The following is a 26,084-nucleotide window of genomic DNA, read 5'->3' on the forward strand; positions in this document are numbered from 1 at the left end:
GCCAGCAAATGGCCTACGGCTTGCTGATGTCAATTGGCACAGTTCTCAAACGCGAGCTATTCTGACAACAAAGAATTATTTTTTTTGCTTTTTCACATGTGTCGATGCAACTATGCAGGCTCGGGCTTGATTGACTTCAATCGCTTACTTTTGCCAGTGTTCACATTGCATACTGCATGCAGTCTGGAGTCTGACTTCACCTCGCTTTGCCCACCCAAGCTGACTGTCCACTCCATTACTCTGCCACATCCAAATCCATCATCAGAACGGAATTGAGCGCATGCCGTCATGTCCGACGCTAATTATCGGTCTTGCCCCCGCCGCGGGCGGCAATCGGTGTCGGCTTCTCCGAGAGCCGCTGTCGGAGCCCGATATTTCGGAGGTGTCGGCAATCAGCCCGGAGCTTGTATGTCATCCGCCGCGCAAGTGCCTGGATAGTCCGCTCCGATCGATGGCTGTCCGAACCCACATGATCCGATGTGTGCCTCTCTCATTGGCTGGCGGTAAACGACAATTAGTGCATCGCGCAATTACGCTCCGTGCTTTCGAGATTAGCATCACGTGTGGGCGCTGGAGACGGGAATAGTTTGCTGCGACCCTCAGACTCGCGACACTTTTTTTTCCGGATTTTGGAAGGCCGCGACCGCTTCTCGATCAATATACCTAGATAATGCGGTTTTGTGACAGCTCCTGCACCGACGGGAGCCCTGCCACCTATTAGTTCATTTGCTGTTCTAGTTCTTAGTTTGTTCCGACGTTGAGCGCTCCCTAATGTTGCAATCATACGAGCGATTGAGCGAGAGTAGACGGTCATCGAGGGCCTTCAGACATCTTCCCACGCCATTGATTTGTTAACAAACCGAAGAGGGGAGGAGCGCTCAGCGTTGCTATGGCCTTGATTCGACTTCCTCATCAGCTTGTCATATTCATCAGCTTATCATATTCATCATCTTATCATATCGCACTGCGCAGCGCGGCGATGACGCTTACCAACCGAGTATCAAGATTTTGTAATCATGGTAATCCAGACCATCGAAGTTACTGGGAGGACGACTGTCCCTGAGTCGTGCGACGTGTTGATGAAAAGCATGGAGGTCCAAGGCGGGCGGGGGTGCTGGCTGGCCTACTCTAAAGGACAAAACAATACTTGCTTAGAGAGATTTGAAGACTGGGAGCTGGGAGATTGGTGGTGGCAACAGACTTGATAAAGGCTCTTAGAACTGATACTTGATCTGCAGGTTTACGCCGCGGCTTAGTGAATTTAATGAATTGGATAATACAGAGTTACAGACCGCATTATAATGGGGACAAGTGTTTCGAATCACCTGCCCTGTTGCCGCCCGGATGAGCAGCAGCAAAGCTCGAGTAGCTGGATTTGGTTGATTCCGTTGGCATCTTCTCTCAGTCTGCCCCTGGTATGGACCGCAGGAGAAATGGCCGGAGGTATACCTTCCTTATCCGTACTAAGACGAATAAGCTCTCGTGAGCATAAAGGGGGGTCGAATTCGAAGATTGCTGTCTAGACGGGGTCTGAATTTGCGAGCCACCTCTGAGCGACCATGCTGGAGTCTGATACGGGCCATTGGGTGCTGCCCGGGGTGTGCTAGCCATTCGGGGAGGTTGCGGCTGTGCTGGAGGGTGACACAAAGGGGGGAGGGGGAGAAGGGGGGCGGCAGATCACAATCAGAGAGTGGCTAGTCACAGTGGATGTATCTATACAATTTGCTGTAGTGGCTTGGCTGCGGCATATATAGACATGTTTGTAGACTCGTGAGTCGGGGCGAGTAGAAGAGGCTCATGCCGAGGCTGAGACTGTGTGGGCACGACGTTGAGCGGATTCGACTGAAATTACCTACACAAAAGGTATTCGCCCGGGGGGGTTCACTCCGACCTGATGCACATACAAGAGTTGCCGCCTGATCCAGGCCATAGGAGACTAGAGGCCAACCCGGAGAGGCGACCCCAGTATGAATGGCACTCCGAATCTCAGCCAGGGCTGAGGCTTTTTCTCTTGGGGCGCGTCGAGAAGGCTCTAGGGCTGAAGTTCTGAACTCGTGGGGTTGGTTCCATTGATCTGAGACACGAAGACAACCAAGCGGGGGAAATGGGGTGCACTCGGGACTCGAGGCTGCATGGAAAGACCAGCCTAGATAGGCTGTGCCCCTGATACGCTCCTCTGCGGCCTGCCCAAGTCGGTCCCGGTTGCCTTTCTCGACCTTGCCCGATTGCAAAGCATGATTGATTAATTAATTAATTGGCATTTGTTTGCAATGGTAAGCACGGAATTTGGCCAAGCAGCATGTTTGCCTCTCCACCGTCCCATCACACCACCAGCCCGTTGGGGAAAATTCGGCACATTTTGGTGGCGCTGGGTCACGACGAGAGCGGCCTGCTGGGTGGTCAGAGTGGTGACTGCCGAGGGTGCCCGGTGGGGATTTTCTCTGCAGCGGGAATCGGCTGCCCACTTCCCGTCCAGCCTGGCCGTCCAGAACTGACCAAAACAGCAGCAGCAGACGAATGACATCAGAGCCGGCATCCACTCCTTCTGGAATGCCAAACGATAGGAAACCAGCGCAGGCGGGAACAGAGCTCGAATGAAGGCGCCGATAGCGCGGTTGCCAGGCGCGTAATCCTTAGAGGGGTTGGAGGGGCAAGGGGCAGCGGGCCCATCACAGCGCAGAGGCGGGGTCTTGGCAGCCGGGCCTGCTTTTGAGGCGCTGTTCGCGACCCCGGTCCCCCCACAATCCTTTCTGCAACCTCTCGCCGTCGCGGGCTCCTGCCGATTCGATTGGCCCGACACGATGATTTTGCATCCAATCCGGCACCACGGCCAGGGCAGCAACGTGTTGACAGGGACAATGTTTGCAGGGCAGCCCGGAAATAGGCCTCGAAGGCCGCCTCTTGATTCGCTGCCAGGACTCAGAGTAAGGCCTCTCTCTCGTAGCCAGCCAGTCGCATCCCGCGGCCCGATGCTTTATTTACCAGAACCCACTCACTGGGCTTGGCTTGGCTTGGATCGGCCTGTCCTGTCTGGTCTCGATGCTCCATGGATGATCGAGTGATCGGGGGCAGGCCGCAGAACAAAACTGGCAACATCCCAATCGCGAATCGGCCCCGGAGTCTGGTGACTGCCTCTTCAAGACTCCCGTCACCCTGGACGAACCTGCAATCCGTCACCCTGGACGAGCCTCCAATGTTTCGTCTGTGCCCCTGCGGGCGTGTGACATAGTTGGAAGCAGTGCTACTGCCACTGCCACTGCCGAGCAAGTCAAGATGCACGCCGGACTGTCCCTGGCCGTCACCGTGTGGGTCCTGACGGGCATCTCCCTCTTGCTCCTCGCTCTACGCCTCTACACGCGCCTGCGCATCGTGCGCTTCGTCGGCGCCGAGGACTACCTCTACGTCTGCACCGGCGTCTTCCTGCTCGCCTTTGCCGGCTGCCTGCAGGTCGCCGTCTACTATGGCCTGGGCCGCAGCTTTTGGACCCTGTCGGTGGACGACTCGTCGCGCGCCATCTTCTGGACTTATGTGGCGAACACATTCGCCATCGCCGGCAACGCCATGGCCAAGCTGTCCATGGGCTTCTTCCTGCTGCGCGTCGTCCAGCTGCGCGGCCAAAAGGCCGCCCTGTGGCTGCTCATCGTCGTCACCGCTGGCACCTCCTTCGCCCTGGTCGTCATGCTCTGGAACCAGACCACGCCGAGGAAAGCGAGCTGGGATCCGCTGCGCACCCCCGGCAAGTGGAACATTCAAATACAGCCCATGAGCGTGGGGCTCGGGGGTAAGTAGTCGTACACGTGCTCGGCTCTTGTCTGGTGATCGATTGCTAACTAGTGCGTGTCAGGTTGGTCGAGCGCCTGCGATTTCTTCTTTGCCATTTTCCCCTGGATATTCATCTGGTCGCTTCGGATGCCCCGGCGAGACAAGATCATGTTGGCTGGCGGCATGAGTCTCGGCGTCATGTAAGGCCGTCTTCACTCTGCAGCTGTCTAGAGTTGGGTTGGCTAACACTGCCTGACTAGCGCTGGAGCGTGTGGGATTATCAGAACGGTGGTGTTATCGCGGTTAGACATCATGGACTACACACGTGGGTTGCATCCTATCGAGGCCCAAGGCGATCGCTGACGGAGTCATAGTCAACTTTGCACCCTATTTTGTATGGGCTGGTGCCGAGATTGCCGTCGCAATGGTGTGTCTCGGAATCCCAACCCTACGCCCCCTCTATCTCAAGCACCGCGGCCGGAGCATCGGGTACGGCGACAGGCAGCACAGCCACGCCAGTGACCCAGAGCTGCCTCAGTTCGACATGGTCGACCAGAAACACGCCGGCCCGTCACAGGGGCCGCAACTCGGGGAGCAGGGCCCAATCCCGCACGACCACAAGCGGCAAGATCACAAGCAGGATCACAAACAACAAATCATTCTCCCCGCCAGCCCGCCTCCTAGCTACGTCCGGGACTCTACATCGTCACACACCGTGGTAGAGCCGGAGCCGAGCCCGGAGCCTCTGCCAGAATTAGCGAAGCCCCTGAATGTCTACTCGAGGGGGCGCGACAGCGTCGACGACATACTCGGCCTGTACGACGCCGAGCGCAGCCGGAGCCGGGGGCGGACAGTGAGCAGGGGCAACCACAGCAACAAAAGCAGTAGCAGCAACAACAGCAAGACGAGCCTCTACGCTCCGGGCGTGATATGGGTCAGGAACGAAGTCTTGGTCGAGGTGGAGCACGACTACAGGAACTGGCCCCTGAAGAACTAATTAGACAGACTCTTCTTAGACGAGACCACACCTCAGTCACCGATCGCCACACGGCGAGACGGTGTTGTGCCGGACAGATGGATTATTTTTGGAGTTTTGGAACTGGCATACATTGGAAACGGATACCCTGTCGCTTGTCGAGTCTGAAGCCTGTCGTCTGTTTGCTATTTCTCTCTGATTTGGACAATTAGTTCATTACATCTAATCACAGCGACAGCAACCGCGGCGCAGTTGAGTCGGCGATGACATTTTTGGACGGCTTTCCATGTGGCGTTATACCCGGTTGCAGTGTTTCGAGTCCCTCACCGAGTTTCCAAATGTCTGGGAGTGCATGACAGCTGAAAAGGTGGCGCTGGCCTGAAGCAAGGAAGAGGCTCAACCACCAATGAAATCACCAGTCTTGGCGCGGAAAATGCCTCGTGGCAAAGCAAAGACGCCTAGTGCGGCTCTCGTGCAAAGCAAGCATTGCGAAGCCGGCATTCCACCGTATATAATGGTCTTGGCGCGCCCGTCCGTCTCGGGACCCAACTTGCTATCTCGGGACCCAGCTTGCCCCAACTTGCTATCTCGGCAACTCAACTTGACACCTCCCGCGTGTCTCGCCGCAACCATGGCGCACCTATTCCTCGCCGTCAGCGGCATGTGCATGTTGCTGCTGCTACTGCTGCCGCCGACAACATTGGCCCTCCAGCCCCCGCACCTGCACCCGCTGGCGCCGCGGATCACGGCGGCCCCCGCCGTCGTCCGGCGGCAGTCGGGGCTCACGCCGCAGTGCGCGCTGTCGTGCATCGAGGACGCGCGCACCCAGTCGACCGACTGCTCCTACGGCGACCTCAACTGCCTCTGCACGGGCGAGAACGGCGCCGACGTGGCCCTCGGCAGCACGCCGTGCATGTTCAGCGCCTGCGGCCGCATCGCCGCGTTGAGTGCGCCGTTCCCTCGATTCATTTTTGTAATACTTACTGACAAGCTGGCTGACGGTTTCTTTCTGTGCGCAGGCGTCTTCACCCAGAACTTCTTCGCCTGCTCCTCGTTCCTCTACTCCGAGGCCAGCCAGCTCGGCCAGACCGTTTCGATCCTGAGCACGATCCACACCTCTATCAGCGGCATCCCCGTCGCCTTCCCCATCGTCGCCCCGCTCAAGACGGACGGCGCGGCCGTTGCTACTGCTGCCGGCGCCGTCGCGAGGACCACAGCCGGAGGCAAGGCCACTGCCGCCAGCACCGTCGCGAGGACCACAGCCGGGGGCAAGGCCACTGCCGCCGCCACCGTCCCAGGCGCTGGTTCTGACAGTGGGTCAGGGTCAGGGACTGGGACTGGGACTGGGACTGGGACTGGGTCTGGGTCTGGGTCTGGGTCTGGGTCTGGGGATGGGGATGGGTCAGGTAGCGGATCGGATAGTGGCTCTGGAAACACCTTCGGCGGCGTTGGCGACGGCGCTGGCGGCACTAGCGGCTCCTCGTCTACCGACGGCGGCGACAGCTCGTCCGCGCTGCCGACCAGCGCAATAGCTGGAATCGTCGTCGGGTGTGTCGTGGGCACGCTCGCGTGCTCGGCCGTCGTGTTTGCCGTCCTGTGGCGCCAGAGAAAGGCCAAGAAGGCTGCCGCTGCGGCGGCCGACGAGATTGCTGCTGCCGCTCCTGGCCCTGTTCCCGGCAGCACCAAGTCAGAGCTCGAGAGCCGCAGCGTCGCCTCGGGTCCTCCGCCGGGATACCCTGGCCCGGGAAGCGTGTCGCCGCTGCCCCACGGAAACACATGGTACCAGCCCCCAGCTGCTGCGCAGGGAGCATACATGGGCGAGGGCCAAGTCGCGCCGGCTTCCCCGCCGCCGAGCGTCGCGGTGGTTTCGGAGGTGTCGGGAGCGGATGTGGGGCCACGGGAACTGGGCGGTGCGCCACAGCCTGGAACCGAGTTGCCGGCCCAGCCGCATGGCTACGCGCCGTACGAGATGCCGCCGGGTAGCGGGAGATGATCAACCACCCGTATGCCATGACGGGCTGGTTGGGATTCGGATAGGTTCTGAGGTCTTGACTGGAGGAGAAAATACGTGTTTAATGTCAATACTTTATTCCCATGTCCATCCAATGACCCATATTCCAGGCCTATTTCCAGTCTGGACTCGACTGGCCCCTGGGGACGTATTCGCTTGATCGCCAAGCACTGGACCTAGCCCCCGGCAATGTTCCGGACTGTGGGGCCCGACCAACGGCCGAAGGAGCAACTGCTGATTAATCCACGGACCAATGTCGCAACGGCTGCCAAGTCGACATGGCATTTTCCTCAGCTTTGCCAAATGCGCCTTCTGTGCTTGGCCTGCCTGATTAACAGCCAAAATGGAATCTACAAGGGCCACTGAGACTAGCCTAGTGGCGTCTTCGTGGTACTTTTGCTCCGTCTGTGAGAAGCCGTTCAACGAAGGTGACAATCCGACGAGATAATGTTCCCCCGTCCCCCTGTCCTCTTTCCTGCTTGCTCCGGATCCTCCCGGGCTTAGCTAACTCGTCCCCTGGGAGCAGAATCGTCGTACGCACGCCATGTAAAGTACTGCCGGCGGCGAGCGTCTAACCGGCAGCCCCTGCGGCAGAGGGCGTGCGAGGCGTGCCGCAAGACCAAGAACAAGTGCGATTTCAAGTCACCTTGCTCGCGCTGCGCCGCTAAGCACACGCCCTGCTCATACGTCAAGGGCTACTACCGCGCCTCGGTCCCCGCGTCGGCTTCTGCTCCTGGTCCGAGTCGCCGTGGTGCCATCGCCAATCCAGACCCACATGACAGCCCCGTCTCTGCTGCCGAGCCCCCGAGCACTGCCGTCGTCCCAACCACGTCCGCCGTGCTCTCCGAGCCTATAGTCCCACCGCTGGATCTGGCCCCCGAAACTGAACTCGGACTGGACCAGCTCAACCAGAGCCTCACGCAGGGCCCCGCCCCAGACAACCACACAGCCGAGAATGACGCCCTCTTCAACGATTCCGGCGGCTCCTCCTCTCTCGTCCAGAGCTCCTTCGCCTTCACAGGCGACCAGTACGCGTCCATGTTCTACGCGAGCCAGTCGGCCGTGGTTAACCTGCACCTCGGCCGGCCCATCAGCGGGGGGTTCCGGTACGCCGACGTGACCGAGCTGGACTTGCTGCCGTCGCCGGACCACCACGACGGCGACGTGTTGCTGGGCCTGCTGCCCAAGAGGCCAACGGCATCAGACCTCGTCCCGCGGCCGCACGACTCGGCGCGGCTGTTCGACCACGGCCGCGTGTTCCCCCACGACGCCCACCAGCCGACGCCGCGCACCATGTCCAACGGATGCCGGCAGCTCATCGTGTCCATCCTGCGCACCTTCCCGCGCATGCTGGTGCGCGCGCCCACTGGCCTGCCGCCCTTTATCCACCCACTCGGCTGCGGCCTGCACTTTGCCCAGGGCCCCGACGCCGGCGGCCTTGACGACGGCTGGGCCGCCGTGCAGCAGTTCGAGGCGGCGCCCAACGGCGCCGGCTTCATCCCGCTCCGCCCGCTGGCCGCGTGTATTGGTGTAGCGCACATCTTTGTCGCGCGCACGGCTAACTCGGATGAATTTCTGTGGCAGACCATCGAGGCTGAGCACAGACGGATCCGTGCCGAGGTGAGGATTCCCTTCTGCAATGATTAATATGGCCGAGGGATTCCTCTGCTGATTTGGATGTCGCGCCAGATGCACCAGTTCACCCCCGGCGAGACCCTCGCCGCCACCCAGGCCATGATGCTCTACACCACCATGCGCCTGATGGTGTCGGGCTACGAGTACTTCCAGGCCAACCGCGGCGGGCTGATGACCTTGAATGTGAGTTTCTCTGTCTCTCTCATGCTTAATTTTCCGCTGTGATTATCTGACACTTGGATTTAAACCCGCCAGGACCTCTCGCGCCGCTTCTCGGAGCTGTGTCCCGGCCCGTTTAGTCCTGCGCACGTGCGGCTGCACCGGCCGACGTGGGAGGAGTGGATATTCGAAGAGACACGGCGACGGTGAGTTCCCCCCCCCCCCTCCCCCTCCCACACGCACACACCATCCCTCTATTTCTCCTCAACAGCTAACCCACCGTTTCCCCAGCATGGCCGTCGTGTGCTTCCTCATGACTCTCGTCGTCGGGTCCGAGGCGTGCCTGGCCATCCTCGACCCGCCATCACTACTACTGCCCAGCAGCCGCGCGCTGTGGGAGGCAAAAGACCGCTGGTCCTGGGAGCGCGAGTTCGACGCCGCCTGGGCCGAGCTCGGCACCGTCGCCCGCCACCACCAGCACGCCGGCCCCCGCCTCGACACCATCGGCGACCTGGCCGTCGTCAAGAACGGCCTCTCCGACCCGCGCTTCGGCGCCGGCCGCGCGGGCGCCGCTGCCGCTGCCGCGTCCGACGTCCTCGATAGCTGGCATGCCGGGCTGGATGGCTTGGGCATTATGCTGGCGGCCGTGTTGGCGGATCATTAGTCGCGGAGGTGTAGTCGGCATGTCCCTTGGCTTCAGGGTTATTTTCCTTGCTATTCGGGTTGGGATGGGAGTTGCGTTAATGCTATGGAGATATGGGAACTTAAATATAGGGTTTGGACTTGGTCAAGTAAGGTGCCTTAACCACGAAGGAAGCTATATGCTAATGACAAAACTTCGAATAGAATTGGAATAATTTGGTAGTTATGCCAGTTGTCCCTTGCTAAACCTGTCTCTTTGGCCCTAGGCAAATACCCCAGGCACCCGTCTTCAGCGCTATTCGCCAAACAGGAACGGCCTTGCGCCGTCACCCAGCCGCGTGCGCATCTCAGCCAAGGCGTCAAGATCGTTCTGCAGCCGAGCCGTGCCAACCCGCTCGTCGTACCGCTCGTACGTGCGGCTAGCGCCCTCCAGGCTCTCACCCACCCGCTTGCAGGAGCCAAAGTCGATGATGACGGCCTCGCCGCGGCCGTCGAGCATGACGTCGCTCGATGCCGGCTAGTATGTGGCTGTAGTCGTTGCTTTCCTGGCGGCCCGACCGCAGCCTCCTCTTCATCAGACTGCCCGGTTGACTTGTGGCATCAGCGTGCACTGGTATGCCGCAAAACAGAGACCCGTGATTCTTCCTTGCGAGACCTGGCAGCCGAGGTAGGCGGCAATGTTGGGGTGCGGATGTTTTACGAGAAGCTCGCAGACGGCGGCTTGTAGGAGAACAGCCTCTACGATGGCATTTAGCTGGGTCCCTTGGCGGATTCGATCATACCAGATCAGCCGGGGTTTTTTGATGTGACAGTTCTGGGGCAGGGGATCGGGGGCACGGGGCAGGCCAGGCGGGAAGGCCTCGTTCATCTCGATCACCACTGCACGCTCTCTGTGTGGTTCAGAATAAGGGGACGTCATTGTTTCCCGTCTTCAACCAGGGGGTAGCTCTGCAATATGGCTGACGGCCCCGCCGGAAAAGCCACGAGCAGCACTGGAAGCTCCCGGTCGCCTTTTCTATGTCTGATCTTGATTACACTTCCTGACTCTGCCAAGAGCTTGAACAGGTGATATGGATAAGGGTGCCATTTCGGGGTCTCGTGGATGTTGAGAAACCCAGCCACGTCGATGCTAGGGTGTTTCCGAACTCCAATAGACACTGATGAAACCACGGCGAATGCGGGCCAGGACCGGGGCCTCCAGGATTGCTAGGCCAAGAGCAGCCAATGAGAAGCAAAGGGAAAGTGATGGAGCCCCGAGACTCATGTGGTTGCATCCATGATAACACAAATCCTTTTCGTACGCAGGGGGTTCCTGTCTCCTACTCTCAGCAGTCCGAGGACCTTGTCGTCGTCGTAGAATCCGACCCACCAGCCCCTGTGCAGCCCCAACACACGATTAAAGTACCAGACGTATGAGCGCGAAGCGCGGTAGACACCTTTGTGTCGAGCCGCCAATGTTTCTGTGGTGCACTTCCATTTCGCAGCAGACAGGGGCAGAGACGAGACGTATTGCCTCGGGCGGCCAGCGGCTCAGCGCCATATGGACTGTGTCCCATTTATTTGCCCACTTCGAGTCTCCACTATTCGATTCGCATTGCGAGACTCATGATCATGTGTTGTCGGTTGTGAGCCGCAGCGCGCGAGGTCGATATGTCTCGTTGGAGCGAGACCATGCGAGCTTCGAGTGAGTCTAATCTGGTGTGTACCATGCCGAATCCGAAAATGAGCATGCTATGGATTTGGTCGGGGGTGAAGTTGAGCAGGTGCGCGGCATCCGGCCTGTCGGTTCGGGGGGCAATGCCACTCATGATCCGAAGTGGGTCGGGTAGCTGTGGATTTTGTTGGATAATTATTGGAGATCGGCAAAGAGTGCTCTAATAGGTGTTGATCTGCAACTCTAGCCTGGTGTGCGTAGGTGGGTTGATAAATGTTGAATCAAGGAGCTACCTGTTCGTGAGGTATGGTGATGCGAAGAGAAAATTCTGTGCGGCCAGAGATTTGGGAGGAATTTATACACCCCTTGCGAAAATTTGATTCCATATCGCAGCAGTAAAGTTCATCATTCGACCCTATCATTCTGCCAATAGTACGTCTCACCTATTGAGCTCTTTCTTTGACCTCGGTAATGTCGCTAGTGTTCTCATGACAGGAAAGGGCCAACCTAAAAACCACTTGCAGCTAGCACCAAGTACGACTTCCCTCAATAAATACGGGCCGCTCACGTCATAGCCGAGAGATAGATGGCTGTCTTTTTGATCATTGTGGCCCTTTTTAAGAGCTTTGATCTGGGTACCCCATCTAAAAATCGGCGTACCCCCCCGAGGGCGCCAAGGAACCCCGGCAAAGTAAAAATAACCCTACTTACACTCTCACATGCCGGTGGCTTCAAGTCCGTATAGGGCAGGTGGCCTTGGCAGGCCTTCCTGCTGGCTAGGCAGATTTATGGACCCAACACCAACTCAACACTAAGGAAGTGTATTAACATGTCAATAAATCAGGGATTTACGGATGACTCAGGCAACTGGGCGCCGGCCATGACTTATGGCTAATTTGCGTACAAAAATTAGGGCCTCAGAGTTGCCATTTGCAAGTTGCCCTTATTTTGAGGCACTCGGCAACGAAGAAATCGTCAAAATGGAAAACACTACGGCAAATGCGTTTTCAAGGCTTCAATCCTCGTTGGCCCGGGCGGGCGGGCGGCCGGGCTAGTACAAGGAAGCCATGCGCGGTAGGATAGTATTTCACGATTTTACTGGCCGAAAATAAGCCCCGAGTATCTCAACTGCCAGCAGCTGGCAAGGACCCCGAGGGGGTACGCAGATCAAAGCTCCTTTTTGACTTGAACTGCAAAGCTAAAGTTGGCCTGATACTAGTATATATCGAGGACGAGAGAAATGGCATTGATAGCGTTATCGTATTACCAAGTCGCCCATAGACGGCGATTTTGGCCGTGGCGCTGTGCACTTTGGGCGTACCATCAAGTCGCCCACAGATGGCAACTTTGGCCGCGGCCTCTGCGCACTTCGGCCAAATTGGCCGGAGCTCGGTCTCGCGCCAACCCACCGCTGGCTGCCTAGAGATGCGAGCCTTGGAGGTTATTCGGTGCAGCGGCCGGACATTGGAGTTGGGACTTCAAAATGGCATGTTTCTACGCCTGCATCACGGCCAAACTGGCCGACGGACTGTGACAGCGCGGGAGCAGGACGATCGGAACCGCTGGCATAAATACTGCAGACCTTGCCGTACGCAGAACCAAGTTGCGCTTTGAACAAAGAGCCCATCGACCGGCATCTTCAATCTTCGGCATCTTTAATCTTCGGCATCTTCAATCTTCACCCTACAGTCAAGCACACGAAACAGATAATCTTGCGTCGTTACATCATGACAGACAAGGTCAACGTTGCGGCAGTCCTGCCCGCTCCCAAGGCCGATCTGGTCCTGCAGGAGCGCCCCGTCTCGTCGCCTGGCCCGGATGAAGTCTTGATCCGCAACCACGCCATCGCGCTGAACCCCATCGACTGGAAGAGGCAGGAATTGGGTTTGATGGTCAACTCGTACCCGGCGGGCCTTGGTGCAGGTGACTACCCACAACTCGGAGCCGGACAGGTTTGATGTCGTTGCTGACAAGGCTCGACACCACGCAGATCTCTCGGGCATTGTAGCCGAGGTCGGGTCGTCTGTGACAGGTTTCAAGCCGGGCGACCGCGTGTTCGGATTCGGCAACTGGGTCTCGAAAGGCCTGGACCATGTCGCGTACCAGGCCTACACCCTCGTTGAGTCTGCCTCAGCCTCGCTGGTGCCGCCGTCCACGAGCCTGCTGCAGGCCGCCACCCTCCCGACAGCCATCGGCACCGCGACCATGGGTTTATTCTCTGTGCTCGACCTGCCCCGGCCTGGGACCGCTGTCACGTCTTCACCTCTGGCGCTCCGGTCCATTCTGATCTGGGGCGGCGCCAGCACCGTCGCGTCCATGGCGATCCAGTTTGCGCGCTTGGCCGGCCTCACAGTCTTCACCACGGCCAGCAAAAAGCACCATGCCTACCTGCGCTCGCTCGGCGCGAGCGTCGTGGTCGACTACAACTCGCCCACGGCTGTCGAGGAGCTCGTCGCGGCGGCCGCCAGCGCCGGTACCGAGATCGCCATCGCCCTCGACTGCATCTCGCTTCCCCACACCCTCACCCCCACAATCAAGGTTCTCTCCAGCTTCACCGGCGGCGGCCCCAAGAAGCTGGCCCATCTGGTGCCGTGGTCTCCGGACTTTGCCAAGCCCGACGCCGGCATCGAAGTCGAATGGGTCCCTGGGGAGGATCTGTGGGACGAGAAAGAGGAGTTGCTGAATTGGCTGCTGAGAGAATCCTTGCCGAAATGGCTCGAAGAGGGCGCCGTTGTGCCGCTGCAGTACCGCGTCATTCCGGGGGGGCTGAGCGGGCTGCAGAATGGATTGAACGAGCTCAAGAAGGGCGCCAGCGGCGAGAAGTTGGTTGTTGAGCTGTAGGGGGTATTGAGATTGTCATGTCGGAGATATTCTTTCTCACTTCCTGGCCCTGTTTTTGTGCAAAATCCCCGAGCAAAGTCATCCTAAGTCTAATTCCACTTGAATATGACTCGTGTGGCGGATGAAAACCTGTTTTTAGGAGTTGTGATTCGAACTGGTAAACCTGGGGTCAAACCGAGATGAAATGATCGAGGTAGTCCAGAAATCTTCTCGGCAGATGGTTTTGGGCCAAACTGTTTGCCGGATACTACCCTTCCTGTTTTACGGGCGAGCGTCGATAGCTTCGATAGTCCAAAACCTAGAGCTCATTCGGGCTGGGCTCATGCATGGTCATGCATTGTCAGCAAGGTTGCTGTGGGCTCCTGTTGCCCCTCCCGCGCCTCCCGCCAACTCGCCGAAGTTCCCGGTGGATCCGACCGCTGATGTTCTGCAGCCGAATGCAGACGAGTACGTAGGTAGCTGCTGTGCCAGAGGGCTACGTCGGCCGCACACTTGCACCTTCCCTTTCAGTCGGGACGTTGCTGACTGGATCATGCAAGTCTTTGTCTCGGTCCTCGGGGCCATTTCCCCTCTCTTTCCCCCAACCCCAAACTCTAAATTCCGATAGACTTTTCTGTTGAAAGGTCTGAACGAAGGGAGAGAAAAAGAGCGCTGGCTGCCTCCAGCACGCCATGGCTTCCGTTCTGCGGACGACGCTCCTCACGCTGCTTGTGACGGCGCCGTTTGTCGCGGCCGGCCGGGCACAGTACTGTCGCTTCGACCACGAGAATGGCGATGTCCTCGACTTCTGCATGGCCGTCACCAGCCGCCGAAACGACACCACCGCCGCCCATGATCTGTATTTGGCCATGCAGGTAGCGCGGTCGTCGGCGAACGGGTGGAGCGCCTTCGGCACCGGCCCCACCATGGCCGGCGCCATCATGTTCATCGTCTACGGCGACCCCACATCGGGCCGCGATCCCGTCCTCAGCGTCCGCACTGCTGACGGCCACCATCAGCCGCACGCCATCGACGCCGCGGCGGCAGGCGGTGCCGAGGTCCACGTCCTGCAGACCACCTGGGAGCCCATCAGTACCGCCGCACACGGCTCGCCGCTACTGCGCCGGCACGACGACCACGACGACAGCAAGGACGAGCCGCACACCCCGCCCACGCACATCGCCAACGTCTCCGCCGTGTGCTACGGCTGCGACCGCTGGCCCGGGTCGCCCATAAACGCGGCGGCGACGTCGCAGCCGTGGCTGTGGGCACGCAACATGCGACAGGAGTTCAGCGGCGCCAACGACAGCGCCTACGCCGCCGATGCGCGCCTCGAAATGCACAAGCACCACGCCTCGAGCGGTGGCTGGGGCCGTTTCTATGTCAATATGTTTGAGGCGGCAGCTACTGCCGAGTCCGAGCCGGCGGTGGCGGCCAGCCCGTTGTCGCTAGTGCCACCCATCGTACTGAGCGTGGGCAGCTTTTCTGCGACGGACGATGCGCCAGGAAGCGGCTTTCTGGCGGGGCTGTGGGAGCGGCCGGCGGCGAGCGCACACGGCTTCCTCATGGGCACGGCGTTCATGGCGCTGTTCCCGCTCGGCGCCGTGCTGATGCGGACGGCGTCGGGAAACTCGTTCAAGCGGCACTGGGTCGTCCAGCTGGTAGCGACAGGGCTCGCGTGGACGGGCGCCGCCGTCGGCCTGGTCATGACGCGCTTCCGTTTTCCTACGACACTGCACCAGTGGCTCGGCATCGCAATCGTCTCGGCGCTCGCTGTGCAGGCTGTCTTGGGCTGGCGCCACCATGTCGTCTTCTTGCGGCTGCGGCGGCGCACTTGGATCTCGCACGCGCACATCTGGCTGGGGCGGTCGGGGATCGTGGCCGGCTGGGTGAATATCTTGCTAGGCATGGTGCTGTCGGGCTACGGGGGCCTTCGCGTTGGGTTAGTCGCCGCTATGGTCGCCGTGGAAGCCGCGGGCGTCGGGGTTTGGCTGTGGACTGCACAGCGGAGGGCTGCGGCGTATGGCGGAGTTGGCCAGGCAGAGGCCCACGCGTTGATGCCGAGGGGAGGCCCGGCGGATGACTACTTTACGTTGGAAATGAGCGATGACGAGAACGACGATGACGAAGACGATGGTGTAGATGGCGGTGACAAGGAGGAGAGGGAGAGGCTGCGGCGCAAGTCGGGCGCTGACGACGTCTACATCTCGCAGAGAAACGTGGACAGCGATGTCGTAAAGAGTTGAGGCAGCGACTCATAGAGGTTTGGTCCTTGGTTGCTCTCTTAGGGTTGGAGTAGTCAAGATAAATTCATGTAGAATTTTCGTTCCAGTGTTGATTCGATCTTGGCAATCAATGCTTGGCACTGAATGTGGCTGTGTGCACATTTCTCACGTGCTCAGCCAGCCGACCTGCATGCATTCAGCTTTTCATCAGGCAAGCAGTGAGACGGCTCCCGCCTTGCACCTTCCGGCCTTCCAGGCTTGCTCAGCAGGGATGGACCGCTCCGATCAAACCCGGCAACATACCAGCCCTCGTCGTGTTAATAGCTGAGAACGCCCCCCGAAGACATGCCTAGGAGACTGCAAGCCTTTTTGGCGAAGGCAAGGATCCGTCAGGGACACGGGGCTGGACAAGACTCTGGGCCGTCGCAAATCACAAGTCAGGCTCGCTCCAAACCTGAATCATCAGACCATGTCATCGCTCCTTCCCCCCTGGAATTGAAAGGGCGAGAAGATGACGACGACGGGTAGGCAGACCGACTCACAGCATATAGCGGAATCGGAATCGAAAGGGCTGAAAGTCGATGTGAAGAGGATGGAGCGACACAAGTAGCAACACAAGTAGCACCGCAGAAACCCCTCATCGAGAAATTTGGCCTATTTCCCTTCCCTCCCAGGCCTGGCAGCGACGCGCCCGTTACCCAAGCTCAAGAACAGGACGAATCGGCTGAGCACGTCGAGTAAGCTCGCACATTTTCATGATGTAGCAATTCCTCCTCAACAGATGATGGCCGCTTCAGTACAAATGTTGACCTATTCGGAACAGCATCATTGCCGTCCACGGCCTGATCGGGCACTGGACAGGAACGTGGCAGGCCCCGGATAGTGCCATCTGGCTGCGAGACCGAATCCCCCGTCTCCTTGCAGACGCCAACGTCGTGTGCCGCGTGAGGTCATTTGGTTACAACTCCGCCTTTGCTTTCACAAAGGGCGAGACGGACATTGCAGGCTGTGCCAAGACCTGATTGACAGGATCTCCATGATGAGAAGGACAGATCCGGAGCACGTAGCCCGACCGATCATCTTTGTTGCGCATAGCCTTGGACGCTTAGTCGTGAAAGAGGTGTGTTCGACTGTCAATAATAGACTAGCCCTTGCCCAACGCTAACTTGACTGTCGTGTATGCTCTCAACATCGCCTGGGTAAGGCAAAGCATCTACGACGACATCCTCGCAAATGTCAAGGGTTGCGTGTTCATGGGCGTTCCCCATCATGGAGCTGGCATTGCTCGTTGGGCCAAGCATGCCACGCAAATCTTGCGGATCGCTTCACTAGGGTTTGCCGGCAATGCAAACTTCCTGGCCACCCTCGAGCCCATGTCGCCTGAATGACTGCGTATCTCCAGCGACTTTGTCGAAAGGGGGCAAGGAGATTTCGTTTCGGACGTTCTATGAGACGGAGCGGACTGGCAATATCTTGGCTGGTGCTCTGACTTTAAACTCTTTGCTTCTGTGATTGACGTCTCGTAAGGTTGTGGATAAAGTGTCCGCGGCAACGCATGTACCGAATGAACAGGTGTTTGCCGTCCCAGGCTCTGATCACCGGACGATATGCCAATTCTCTGATCTGGGCAATGAGAGACTCTCTCTCGTGGCGACGCCGTTCTTGGGCTTGTCCAGACACCACGGAAAGGTAATTATGCCTCTTCCAGAAGAGAGCGTGCCACGATAATTCCTGACGTCTAACATATATAACGGCAGGTAGGGAAGGAACGCGATGTTATTGCCAGTTCAGTATTGGTGTCCGATCTACCTTCAGCTACTGCGACCTTCTTTGGCCGATCGGAGGAGCTCGCTTTGATGCGAGACCACCTCGATCCTCTCAAGCCTGGCAGAAAGGGCATGGTGCTCTTTGGTCTGGCAGGCTCTGGCAAAACACAGCTGGCCCTCAAATTTGTACAGGTCTTCGGAAATCGCTACTCGGCGATCATTTGGATCAATGCTTCGAGCTCACCGCAACTATCCCAGTCGCTCACAGAGGCAGCGGATTTTATCAAGGCATCATTGTGGCCATCCAAGGACCACCCTAATACATACTATGGCAAAGAAACGGCAAAGATAGTAACCCCACGCCTTCGCTCGACGGTTCATAATCGATGGCTCCTGGTGATTGATAGTGTCGATGATATTGAGTCGACCGATTTCAGAAATCTGATACCGGAGTGCAAGCATGGCTCTACCATCATAACCAGCACTCGTCGCACGGCAGCCGAGCTATTCGAGGCGGTCGGGTTTTCTTCCCGTGATATCGACAGCCTAGACGATCTGAGCGCGACTCAACTCCTTCTTGCAAGCTCAAGTCCCCTGGTAGGCGCCAGTAACCAAAACTTTGCAGGTAAGACTGTCTTTCCCAATACAGCCCTCTCTTAATTGATCTAACACCCCAAGCGTACCATGAAGAGCCTGGAAAAATTGCCCGGGAGCTATACGGTATTCCACTTGCGCTCGAACAAGCCGGTGCTCTGATTCGCAAGCGCATCGTTAGCCTCGAAAGCTTCGTCGAAAGATACCGCACACACTATAAAGCCCTCATGGCAAAGAGACCAGCCCGTGGCGCCACCTCGTATGAGAAAGGACACTCGGTACTTTCGGTCATGTCGTTGCTATTCTTGAGTATCCAAAATGAATCTCCTGAATCCGCCCACCTTCTCGTCGTCTTAACCGTCCTCAGCCTACGGAAGATTCCGCTAAGCCTTCTAAAAGAAACCTATGTCGCAGTTACCGTCGGACAAACAGGCAATTAGATTGCGCATCTTGCACCGCCAGATTCAGATGAAACAATTCTGAGGCTTAACGTTTCTGACTTGGTTGATGTATGCCTTGTGAAGCTCGAAGAGGCTCAAGGTCAAAAAGACGAGTTTCTCTCGGTCCACGGCCTTGTTTGTCAATGGATTGTGGACATGCTATTGCCAGATCACGAAGTGGACCTGGCCCGCGTTATTGAAGGCGTGATCAGATATATATTGACATCTGAGGACAGGTTAGTTCCCCGTGCGATTGCTATATTTTGTTATGACCTCTCTACACGTTCCCTAATCCCTCAACCCCGCTAACGTATCCTTGTCTAAGCCACATGGCTCCATATCGGCCAAAGTACGAGCCGGTCAAGCAAGCATACTATCCCGTCCTATGCCGAAGCATCAGAATTGCCGACAAGCTCATGGGTGCTGATATCACGTCGCCTGAGAGCCCATTTCGCAGAATAAATCAGGACTTGGCGTTTATATTTCTATGCAGAGGCTACATCGAGGAAGAAACTAAAATTTTTCAGCAATGCGTCGAGTCGGAAAGACTCCGAGAGGGTGATGCGTGGCCCTGAGGAACCGAGATGGCGACATGCCTCTCAACATTGGAGTGCGTGCGCAACGACCTGACAGTGTTGAAAGACTCGTCGCCCTGGGTCATGAAATAGACATTAATGCCAGATCATCAAACTTCGTACCAGTCTTACACCTCGCGATTATTTTAATCAAGGACAATAGAGACAGGTCTGTGACTGTTGCTCTGCTCTTGAGGTGCGAGAACATCGACGTTAACGCCTGAAGCGCGAGAGGCGACACGGCCCTGATGATCGCATTCTTCAAAAGTGACTACGATATATTGACGAGCCTTCTTGCCGTACCAGAATTGGATACGAGTTTTCGAGAGGCGGGGAATTTGTCGCTGCTTTTTCTGGCGATCAGGCGGAGCAACTTGGGAATGGTTTCATTCCTGGTCGACAATGGCTATTGCGACGCTTCTGAACAAGGGGAAGGCGTGAATGCCATCTTGCTTGCGGCCAGGCTCACTAGCGGAGCGGCGATACTAAAATACTTGGTTCAGAAAGCACCCGAGGGGGCACGCACGGCCTACAAACGGGCGCGGAAAAGTGGACGGCAGAGTGGCCAGGAAGATTCACAATGTCGGTGGATTCCTGGCTGAAACCGCCTAACGACTCCTCTTCCAAGGGTGAGGCCAGCACGCATCGGAAATGGAAGACACTATATGGTACAACATGGGCAACAGAGAATTCGGATACACAAGGGCTACCGGAGGGTGAGTTACCAAAGTATGAGCCATGGGAGGGTGAACTACTCCGCATCGGCGATAGACTGATTGGTGGATGAGGGATGAATCGAACAATTCTTGGTGGTTCGAGAGGGATGGCCCCCTATGGAGTACTGATATTTATTTCAGGTCAAGACCCAATATGGGTTTTGGGATAAAATTGACCCGCGGACCCTCTCATGATTGGAAAATCAGGTAAAATACATCCCCGAGAGTTACGCACGCCGCACTAGACCCTGATCAAACGAATATCAGATCAAACGAATGTCACATGCTCTTGTATACCCTTGGGCTAGTTATGCCCCATCTTGACTCGGCAAGACGTCGCAGGGGCGCCAGCCTCCAAGAAGCTGGCTGCATGGGACTTTGGGGGCTATCCGCCCATCTCACCAAGCTGCGCCGTTCGTTACATGCCCGGCTCCAACGCCAGGACCTCGTGGGCATAGCTATTGCTCATCCGTCGTCAAGATATCGGGCAAGATTCCGCTGCCCACATGTCTCGGCTAGTCTTAGCTCGATCCATGCCGGTATGTATGTCTCTTCTCACCGAGTTTCACTCCACGAGTTTCACACCCCGATACCAAAGGCGTTCAACCCATTAGCTCGACGCCGTTGCGTATGGCGCCGACGACGGCGCCCGTCTGGATGGCCTCGCCGCCGCCGCTGGCCACGCGGTGCTCGACGTCGGCCAGCGCGTCGAGCCACGTGATCATGACCTCGGGCCGCACCTCGAGCTTGGCCAGCTCCTCGGACAGTGCGGTGATGATGTCGGCCAGCGCCAGCCCCTGCGCCGCCTTGAGCGTGTTGATGGTCGACAGGCACGACGTCACGTCGGACGTGTTGAGGAGGGTGTGCATGATCTTCTTGATCGCGTCCGGCGGCGGCGCGGCCACGCATGTGTAGATCGTCTCCGTCGTGATGGTCTCGCGCACGATGTCCTTTTCGGCTGTCTTGGGCTTGCCGAGCTCGTGCAGCGGTGTGCCTGTTTTGACCGAGTGTTAGTGGTAAAGTCGTTGACGTTGGATTGGGGGTGGGGGACGCACTTGACGCGTGGCACGCCTGCAGCACGTTGAGCGCGCGGCGCATGTCGCCGCGGCTGAGGCGCACGAGCGACTCGGTGGCCTCGGGTAGGATGTTGACGTTCTCTTCCTCGACGACCTTGTCGACGAGGACGCGGATGTCCTGCTCCTTGAGCGGGCTGAAGCGGAAGCGCGTGCAGCGCGACAGCAGCGCCGGGCTGAGCTTGTGCGAGTAGTTGGCGATGATGCAGAAGCGCGTGTTGGCCGTGTACTTCTCCATGATGCGGCGCAGCGCCATCTGCGCCGTGTTGGTCATGGCGTCGGCCTCGTCGAGGATGATGAGCTTGTACGACGCCACGCCGCCGGAGCGGCCGGCCGCGGCCGGCGACGGGTTCACGGTGAAGATTTGTTTGGTGGAGGCGAAGGTCTTGATCTGCTCGCGCACCACGTCGATGCCGCGGTCGTCGGACGCGTTGAGCTCCAGCACCATCTGCCGCATGTTGTCGGTGCCGTAGATGCGCCGCGCGAGCGCGAGGATGGTCGACGTCTTACCCGTGCCGGGCGGCCCGTACAGCAGCAGATGGGGGAGCCGGTTCGAGTCGACGAACTTATTTATTGTTGCGAGAATGTCCTGGTGGCCAGACACGTCGTCGAGCGTTGCCGGGCGGTACTTTTCGACCCTGTGTGCGTGCATCAATCGTGTCAGTGGAATTCCCGATTCGGCGGGAAGGCGGTGGCTGCTACCATGGAAGGCTGTCTTCGGCCTCGACGGGCAGATTGGCGGCGCTGCGCTTGCCCTTGGCCGTGTTGTCGCCCGAGAACATAACATCCTTGGGTTGCGCCACAGCGTCAATGTCCATCTCATCTTCAAAGTCTGACATTTCGGGCAGTATTTTGTGGTGTGTGGTGTTTGGTAGGGCGGCTTGTGGTTTTTGGTCAGAGATCTGAAGACGTTACGTTGTCGCGGCGGTGACAAGACGACGCGTCAGGATGCGAAATTCCCGACGCGTTCTAAAGCCAGGCATTGCTTGCTAAAGTGGTTCGCCGAAAGAGCACTAGCCTGGCCAGGCCCCGCAATGACCAGGTTCAGCCACATCTAGCCCAGCCGTCAGCCCAGCCGTCAGCCACTGCCTGTCAAGCCACATTTGTCTTGGCTCTGTGTCCACACTGTACGACGACAAGCTGTCATTGACGGCAACCGCGCCCGGCATGGCCCTGCCAGAATTGTCATGAAATCTGGCACGTCTGTGCTGTGACTGCCGTTTACCGACGCTCCAATGTCACAGTCACGGCGTTATCTGGCAATTGATCTTCCGCCTCTCGCTTTTTCGCTTTTCATGCCAAACAGCGGAACGTTGCTGCTCTCACTAGCTCGGCCCCCGGACGCTGGTGGATTCGGGCCTCGGATGCCGAAGTGTGCGGCCCATCATCATTCGGCAGCTGGTTCCAGGCCGCGCATCCAGTCGTACGCCGTAGCTCGCTGAAGCCGCAGTCGGCAATCCAATCAGGCCCCAAAGCAAGCAGGCGGCAATCGCTCTGTCCTCACCCGCCACGCCTGCACTTTGCCCTGCGTTCTGTGAACCCCCCTCCCATGATCCATCCTAGATGCTGGAAGAGCACTGCTCTGTCCTTATTTCGGGAGGCCACTTGCCGAACATCTCGGCTTTACTTCAACCCCGAGTGCCCGCTGCATCATTCATCTCTCCTCTCTCTGTTTCTAATTTGCTCGCTTTTAGGTGCGTCGCCCGTGCTTGATTGCCTAGGTGCTGGTAGTTGGATAAGCTGATTGAGACCCTGTTGTCACTCGAGTTCGATCGGCTCCGTTGATCACCTCGGCTTCTGACTGGTACCTTCTTACCGAGTTCGATAGCGTGCCGAGTTGCGCCGTGTAACCCTTCAGCTGTTGTGGGGTTGTGCGGAGGACTGCGGTGCATTCACGGACGGTGCAGCGGCCCCCCTGCCCCGGGACCTGCTGCGTGCAGGTACAGGCTGGAACGTCCCACAGTCACATTGGACACCTTCGGGCGCCGGACGAGCGTCGACATCTAGCCCTCTACCGCCTCAACATACATGGTTATTGATCAATGAAGGAACCATTTCAAAGCATTTCGAGATGTCTATCACGGCGGAGTACATACTATTACATGCAGCCGAATGCTCAAACTCTAGGCGTGGCATTGGCCCCTCCTTGCCCCCCTCCCTCTTTCGTACAAGTGTTTGCGGCCTAGCTGCTCTTGGTCTGCAGGCCACAATGCAGCCGTCCTCAGTCTGCATTTGTGTATGGCCGTGTCTTACTGCTGGTCCGGATCCGCAGGCCGAGTCGTGGTTCGTGCCCAATGCCCCCGCGTATTTATTACGCCTACCGCCCTCCGCGCTCGGCCGTCAGCATGTCAAGCTCCTCCTCATGTCGTCACACGTCTCAATCTATCCCCCACCCTCCAAGACCCTACTAGAGTAGTTCTCTTTGTCCAGATATCTCCAAATCTTGATCTACCATGGGCAGCGTCTCCAACGGGACCCTGAACGGCTTTGCCGACCGTGCCAACCATGCCGCAAAGGAGAAGCCCATCATTCTTGGCCTCGCTTTTCCCTCTCCGGGACACATCCAAGGCATGGTGCAAGTGTCGACCCATCTCGTCTCCAAGGGCTACAAAGTCTTCCTCATCGGCTACGAGGACTACCAGACCTCTATCGAGAAAGGGGGCGCCGAGTTTATTCGCCACCCATGGCGCTGGGTCTTACCTGATCCCAAATCCACCGAGGGAATGAGTCTCCACGACAAGCTCGTCAGCAACCTGAAGTTTGTCTTTGTCGACGCGACACCGGCCGCCTTCTCCATTCTCAAAGACACTCTCGAGCGACTTCGCGTCGAGTATCCGGGTCGCCAGGTCATCGTACTCTACGAATCGCTGGCGCAGGGCGTCCTGCCCTTCATGTATGGCGCCCCGCTCCCCAAGGGCTTCGGCTCGATGCCCAAGGTCATCAACTTCAGCACCACCATGGACCTTTCGAGCGACCCCCTCGTTCCGCCTTTCGGCCCCGGGCTTCCATATAACCCGACCGAAGAGAACATTCAGGTCTGGAAAAACATCTACGACGCGAGGGTTCCGAGCGAGAAGGCTCTGAACAAGCACTACGATGACACCATGCGTCCTCTGGGCGCAACAATTAGCATGGAGGGTTGGCTCTGGGACACCTCGATGCGCGTTGGCGACATCACCCTCCTTCCCACAAGCGCGAGCACCGACTACCCTCGGCAAACTAAGAATCCCAAAATCCGCTACATCGGCGGCTTGCCCCTGAAGCCCATGAACCCCGACTTTGTATACCCGGGGTGGTGGTCAGAGATTACTAGCAACGCCGCACTCCCGGCGTCGTCTTCCGAGAAAAAGAAGGTCGTCATGGTCGCCCAGGGCACGGCCATGCTCGACTACAGCGAGCTCATCGTCCCAACCATCAAGGCGCTTGCCTCCCGAGACAACGTTATTCTGGTAGCGACACTAGGAAAGCGCGGTGCCTCAATCGCCCTAGGCGAAGGTGAGGATCCCCTCGCCGAGATCCCCGCCAACACAAAGGTCATCGACTACCTGCCCTACGACGCCCTGCTGCCGTACGCTGACGTGTTCATCTGCAACGCCGGCTACGGCGGCTTCATGCACGGTGTCATGAACGGCGTGCCAATGGTGCTGGCGGGCACCCAGGCAGACAAGGCCGAGGTGGCCGCGCGCGCCGAGTACGTGGGCGTGGCTGTCAACCTGCGCGCGACGAGTCCTACCCCCGGAGCGCTGCGTGCGGGAATCGACAAGGTGCTGAGCAACGAGTCGTACAAGAACAAGGCGGTCGAGCTCAAGGCAGAGAACGAGGCCATGGATGCCATGGGGCAGATTGAAAAGATTGTCGACGAGTTCACCGAGTAGTATCGCTCGGCGCGGTGGGAATAGGCCGAGAGCTTGAATATGTCTGTAGGTTGTGGTTGCGGTTGCGGGCGCACGCAAATGTCAGCGAGGCAAACAAGTAGACGACGGCCAGGTTAGGCTGGGCATTTATCGGGTCCAGGTAGGCCTGGTAGGATCTCGGAGGGGGGCTTTGATTGAAGTGTCCACATGTAATCGAATATAGTCTCTTTGAATTGAAGACGGCCTTATGCCCATTACATGGTAGTAGTTTGTGGTCATACATTCGGTTTATTAACCTAGGTCTAGTCCAAAAGGTAAGTAGCCGTGTCGTGGCCGAGTAGGTGCCTCTAAGTGCTTTTCCAATAACCAATCGTTAGAGAAGTGGGATGCTAAAGGCTGCTGCCAATTCTGCAAGGAGAGTCAACCAAACATATTGTCCAAGTCCTGCTCCGTGTATTCGTGTATTGAGGACTTATCGGCGTTTCCAAAAAAAAAAAAAAAAAAAAAAGGAGGGGGGGAGGGGAAGAGAATATAGTTATGCCGTGGCCGTGTGGGTGCCCCCAAATGCTTTTCACATTCCTAACCGCTAGGGAAATGAGATACTGACACGAAAGGCTGTTGCCAATCGCGCAGGAAGACTCCACCACACCCAAAGTTCAGGTCCTGCTCCATGTATCGAGGACCTATCGGCGTTTCCAAAAGAAGGGAGGGGGGAGACAGAAATCGGGGCCAGGCCCAACTTTCCATCCACAATCATGCAGATACCAACCGGAATTCCCATATCCTACAAAACGGGCCACAGGACGTGCCATTATCGTCTGTGTCTTCTTCTGTTCCTGGTTTCGGCTCGCTGTCGTTCCCGCTGGCCATATGCTACACTTGATCGCGGCATGTTGTCCCCCCTGAGTAACTCTGCAGCAAGCTCCCCGCCGGCGTCGAATGGCGGCAGCCGGCTATTTGGGTCCCTCTGCGCCTCTAGCCGCGCCTCTCGCTGTACTGCGCTCCAATTCCCACCGAGAGTTCTAAACGCTTGGATATCATCCCATGAACTGCGCCGACAACGGTTAGCCGCTGTCCTCTTCGCTTGATGCAGTTGTGTTCCTTGTTTCTTGGTTACTTGTTGCACTTACGTGTCAATTATCTGACCAGCAGCACGTGCAGGAACCACGTGGTTGGTGTGGA

At 57.8% G+C, this 26,084-nt stretch overlaps 10 protein-coding genes across 10 annotated transcripts; 7 read left to right on the top strand and 3 right to left on the bottom strand.

The window, feature by feature from the left end:
* Nucleotides 1-2,146: 2,146 nt before the first annotated feature.
* B0T26DRAFT_444750 (uncharacterized protein) lies at nucleotides 2,147-2,672 on the bottom strand. The gene has a single exon (XM_060435063.1). It carries the CDS (start codon nucleotides 2,534-2,536, stop codon nucleotides 2,243-2,245), a length of 294 nt encoding a protein of 97 aa, XP_060291270.1. The 5' UTR covers nucleotides 2,537-2,672; the 3' UTR covers nucleotides 2,147-2,242.
* Nucleotides 2,673-3,168: 496 nt separating this feature from the next.
* B0T26DRAFT_444813 (uncharacterized protein) lies at nucleotides 3,169-4,952 on the top strand. The gene is made up of 4 exons (XM_060435064.1): nucleotides 3,169-3,781; nucleotides 3,845-3,962; nucleotides 4,023-4,087; nucleotides 4,137-4,952. Exons 1-4 carry the CDS (start codon nucleotides 3,274-3,276, stop codon nucleotides 4,757-4,759), a joined length of 1,314 nt encoding a protein of 437 aa, XP_060291271.1. The 5' UTR covers nucleotides 3,169-3,273; the 3' UTR covers nucleotides 4,760-4,952.
* A 573-nt stretch (nucleotides 4,953-5,525) lies between these two features.
* On the top strand, nucleotides 5,526-5,699 carry B0T26DRAFT_607477 (uncharacterized protein; the record flags this gene model as incomplete). Its single annotated transcript, XM_060435840.1, has 1 exon — nucleotides 5,526-5,699. A coding segment is annotated over one exon (174 nt), but the record flags the coding sequence as incomplete, so codon positions are not given.
* Nucleotides 5,700-7,092: 1,393 nt separating this feature from the next.
* B0T26DRAFT_755704 (uncharacterized protein) lies at nucleotides 7,093-9,207 on the top strand (the record flags this gene model as incomplete). The annotated part of the gene is made up of 5 exons (XM_060445997.1): nucleotides 7,093-7,177; nucleotides 7,276-8,369; nucleotides 8,439-8,567; nucleotides 8,640-8,749; nucleotides 8,835-9,207. 5 exons carry the CDS (start codon nucleotides 7,093-7,095, stop codon nucleotides 9,205-9,207), a joined length of 1,791 nt encoding a protein of 596 aa, XP_060291273.1.
* A 273-nt stretch (nucleotides 9,208-9,480) lies between these two features.
* On the bottom strand, nucleotides 9,481-10,053 carry B0T26DRAFT_755705 (uncharacterized protein; the record flags this gene model as incomplete). The annotated part of the gene is made up of 2 exons (XM_060445998.1): nucleotides 9,481-9,702; nucleotides 9,766-10,053. The coding sequence occupies 2 exons, from the start codon at nucleotides 10,051-10,053 to the stop codon at nucleotides 9,481-9,483; spliced, it is 510 nt and encodes a 169-aa protein (XP_060291274.1).
* A 2,513-nt stretch (nucleotides 10,054-12,566) lies between these two features.
* B0T26DRAFT_655254 (chaperonin 10-like protein) lies at nucleotides 12,567-13,680 on the top strand (the record flags this gene model as incomplete). Its single annotated transcript, XM_060438611.1, has 2 exons — nucleotides 12,567-12,762; nucleotides 12,830-13,680. The coding sequence occupies 2 exons, from the start codon at nucleotides 12,567-12,569 to the stop codon at nucleotides 13,678-13,680; spliced, it is 1,047 nt and encodes a 348-aa protein (XP_060291275.1).
* A 671-nt stretch (nucleotides 13,681-14,351) lies between these two features.
* B0T26DRAFT_679900 (uncharacterized protein) lies at nucleotides 14,352-16,906 on the top strand (the record flags this gene model as incomplete). The annotated part of the gene is made up of 4 exons (XM_060440411.1): nucleotides 14,352-15,893; nucleotides 16,209-16,408; nucleotides 16,559-16,621; nucleotides 16,708-16,906. The coding sequence occupies 4 exons, from the start codon at nucleotides 14,352-14,354 to the stop codon at nucleotides 16,904-16,906; spliced, it is 2,004 nt and encodes a 667-aa protein (XP_060291276.1).
* A 628-nt stretch (nucleotides 16,907-17,534) lies between these two features.
* Nucleotides 17,535-19,140, top strand: B0T26DRAFT_444961 (P-loop containing nucleoside triphosphate hydrolase protein). Its single transcript, XM_060435065.1, has 4 exons — nucleotides 17,535-17,573; nucleotides 17,642-18,275; nucleotides 18,329-18,920; nucleotides 19,010-19,140. The coding sequence occupies exons 2-3, from the start codon at nucleotides 17,741-17,743 to the stop codon at nucleotides 18,682-18,684; spliced, it is 891 nt and encodes a 296-aa protein (XP_060291277.1). The 5' UTR covers nucleotides 17,535-17,573; nucleotides 17,642-17,740; the 3' UTR covers nucleotides 18,685-18,920; nucleotides 19,010-19,140.
* A 1,437-nt stretch (nucleotides 19,141-20,577) lies between these two features.
* B0T26DRAFT_656629 (P-loop containing nucleoside triphosphate hydrolase protein) lies at nucleotides 20,578-21,887 on the bottom strand (the record flags this gene model as incomplete). Its single annotated transcript, XM_060438725.1, has 3 exons — nucleotides 20,578-20,969; nucleotides 21,031-21,686; nucleotides 21,751-21,887. The coding sequence occupies 3 exons, from the start codon at nucleotides 21,885-21,887 to the stop codon at nucleotides 20,578-20,580; spliced, it is 1,185 nt and encodes a 394-aa protein (XP_060291278.1).
* A 1,614-nt stretch (nucleotides 21,888-23,501) lies between these two features.
* B0T26DRAFT_743570 (glycosyltransferase family 1 protein) lies at nucleotides 23,502-24,923 on the top strand (the record flags this gene model as incomplete). The annotated part of the gene is made up of 1 exon (XM_060444273.1): nucleotides 23,502-24,923. The coding sequence occupies one exon, from the start codon at nucleotides 23,502-23,504 to the stop codon at nucleotides 24,921-24,923; it is 1,422 nt and encodes a 473-aa protein (XP_060291279.1).
* Nucleotides 24,924-26,084: the final 1,161 nt, after the last annotated feature.

Source organism: Lasiosphaeria miniovina (assembly GCF_030549165.1).
Source record: "Lasiosphaeria miniovina strain SMH2392-1A chromosome Unknown B0T26scaffold_7, whole genome shotgun sequence".
NCBI lineage: Eukaryota > Fungi > Ascomycota > Sordariomycetes > Sordariales > Lasiosphaeriaceae > Lasiosphaeria > Lasiosphaeria miniovina.

What these genes read in the sequence shown, in the direction of transcription:
- B0T26DRAFT_444813 (XM_060435064.1), top strand. Translation starts at nt 3,274, where the DNA reads ATGCACGCCGGACTGTCCCTGGCCGTCACCGTGTGGGTCCTGACGGGC. An exon ending in CATGAGCGTGGGGCTCGGGG is followed by an intron (nt 3,782 to 3,844) that starts GTAAGTAGTCGT and finishes AGTGCGTGTCAG; the next exon opens with GTTGGTCGAGCGCCTGCGAT. An exon ending in AGACATCATGGACTACACAC is followed by an intron (nt 4,088 to 4,136) that starts GTGGGTTGCATC and finishes ACGGAGTCATAG; the next exon opens with TCAACTTTGCACCCTATTTT.
- B0T26DRAFT_444750 (XM_060435063.1), bottom strand. Translation starts at nt 2,536, where the DNA reads ATGCCGGCTCTGATGTCATTCGTCTGCTGCTGCTGTTTTGGTCAGTTC.
- B0T26DRAFT_444961 (XM_060435065.1), top strand. Translation starts at nt 17,741, where the DNA reads ATGCGAGACCACCTCGATCCTCTCAAGCCTGGCAGAAAGGGCATGGTG. An exon ending in CAGTAACCAAAACTTTGCAG is followed by an intron (nt 18,276 to 18,328) that starts GTAAGACTGTCT and finishes TAACACCCCAAG; the next exon opens with CGTACCATGAAGAGCCTGGA.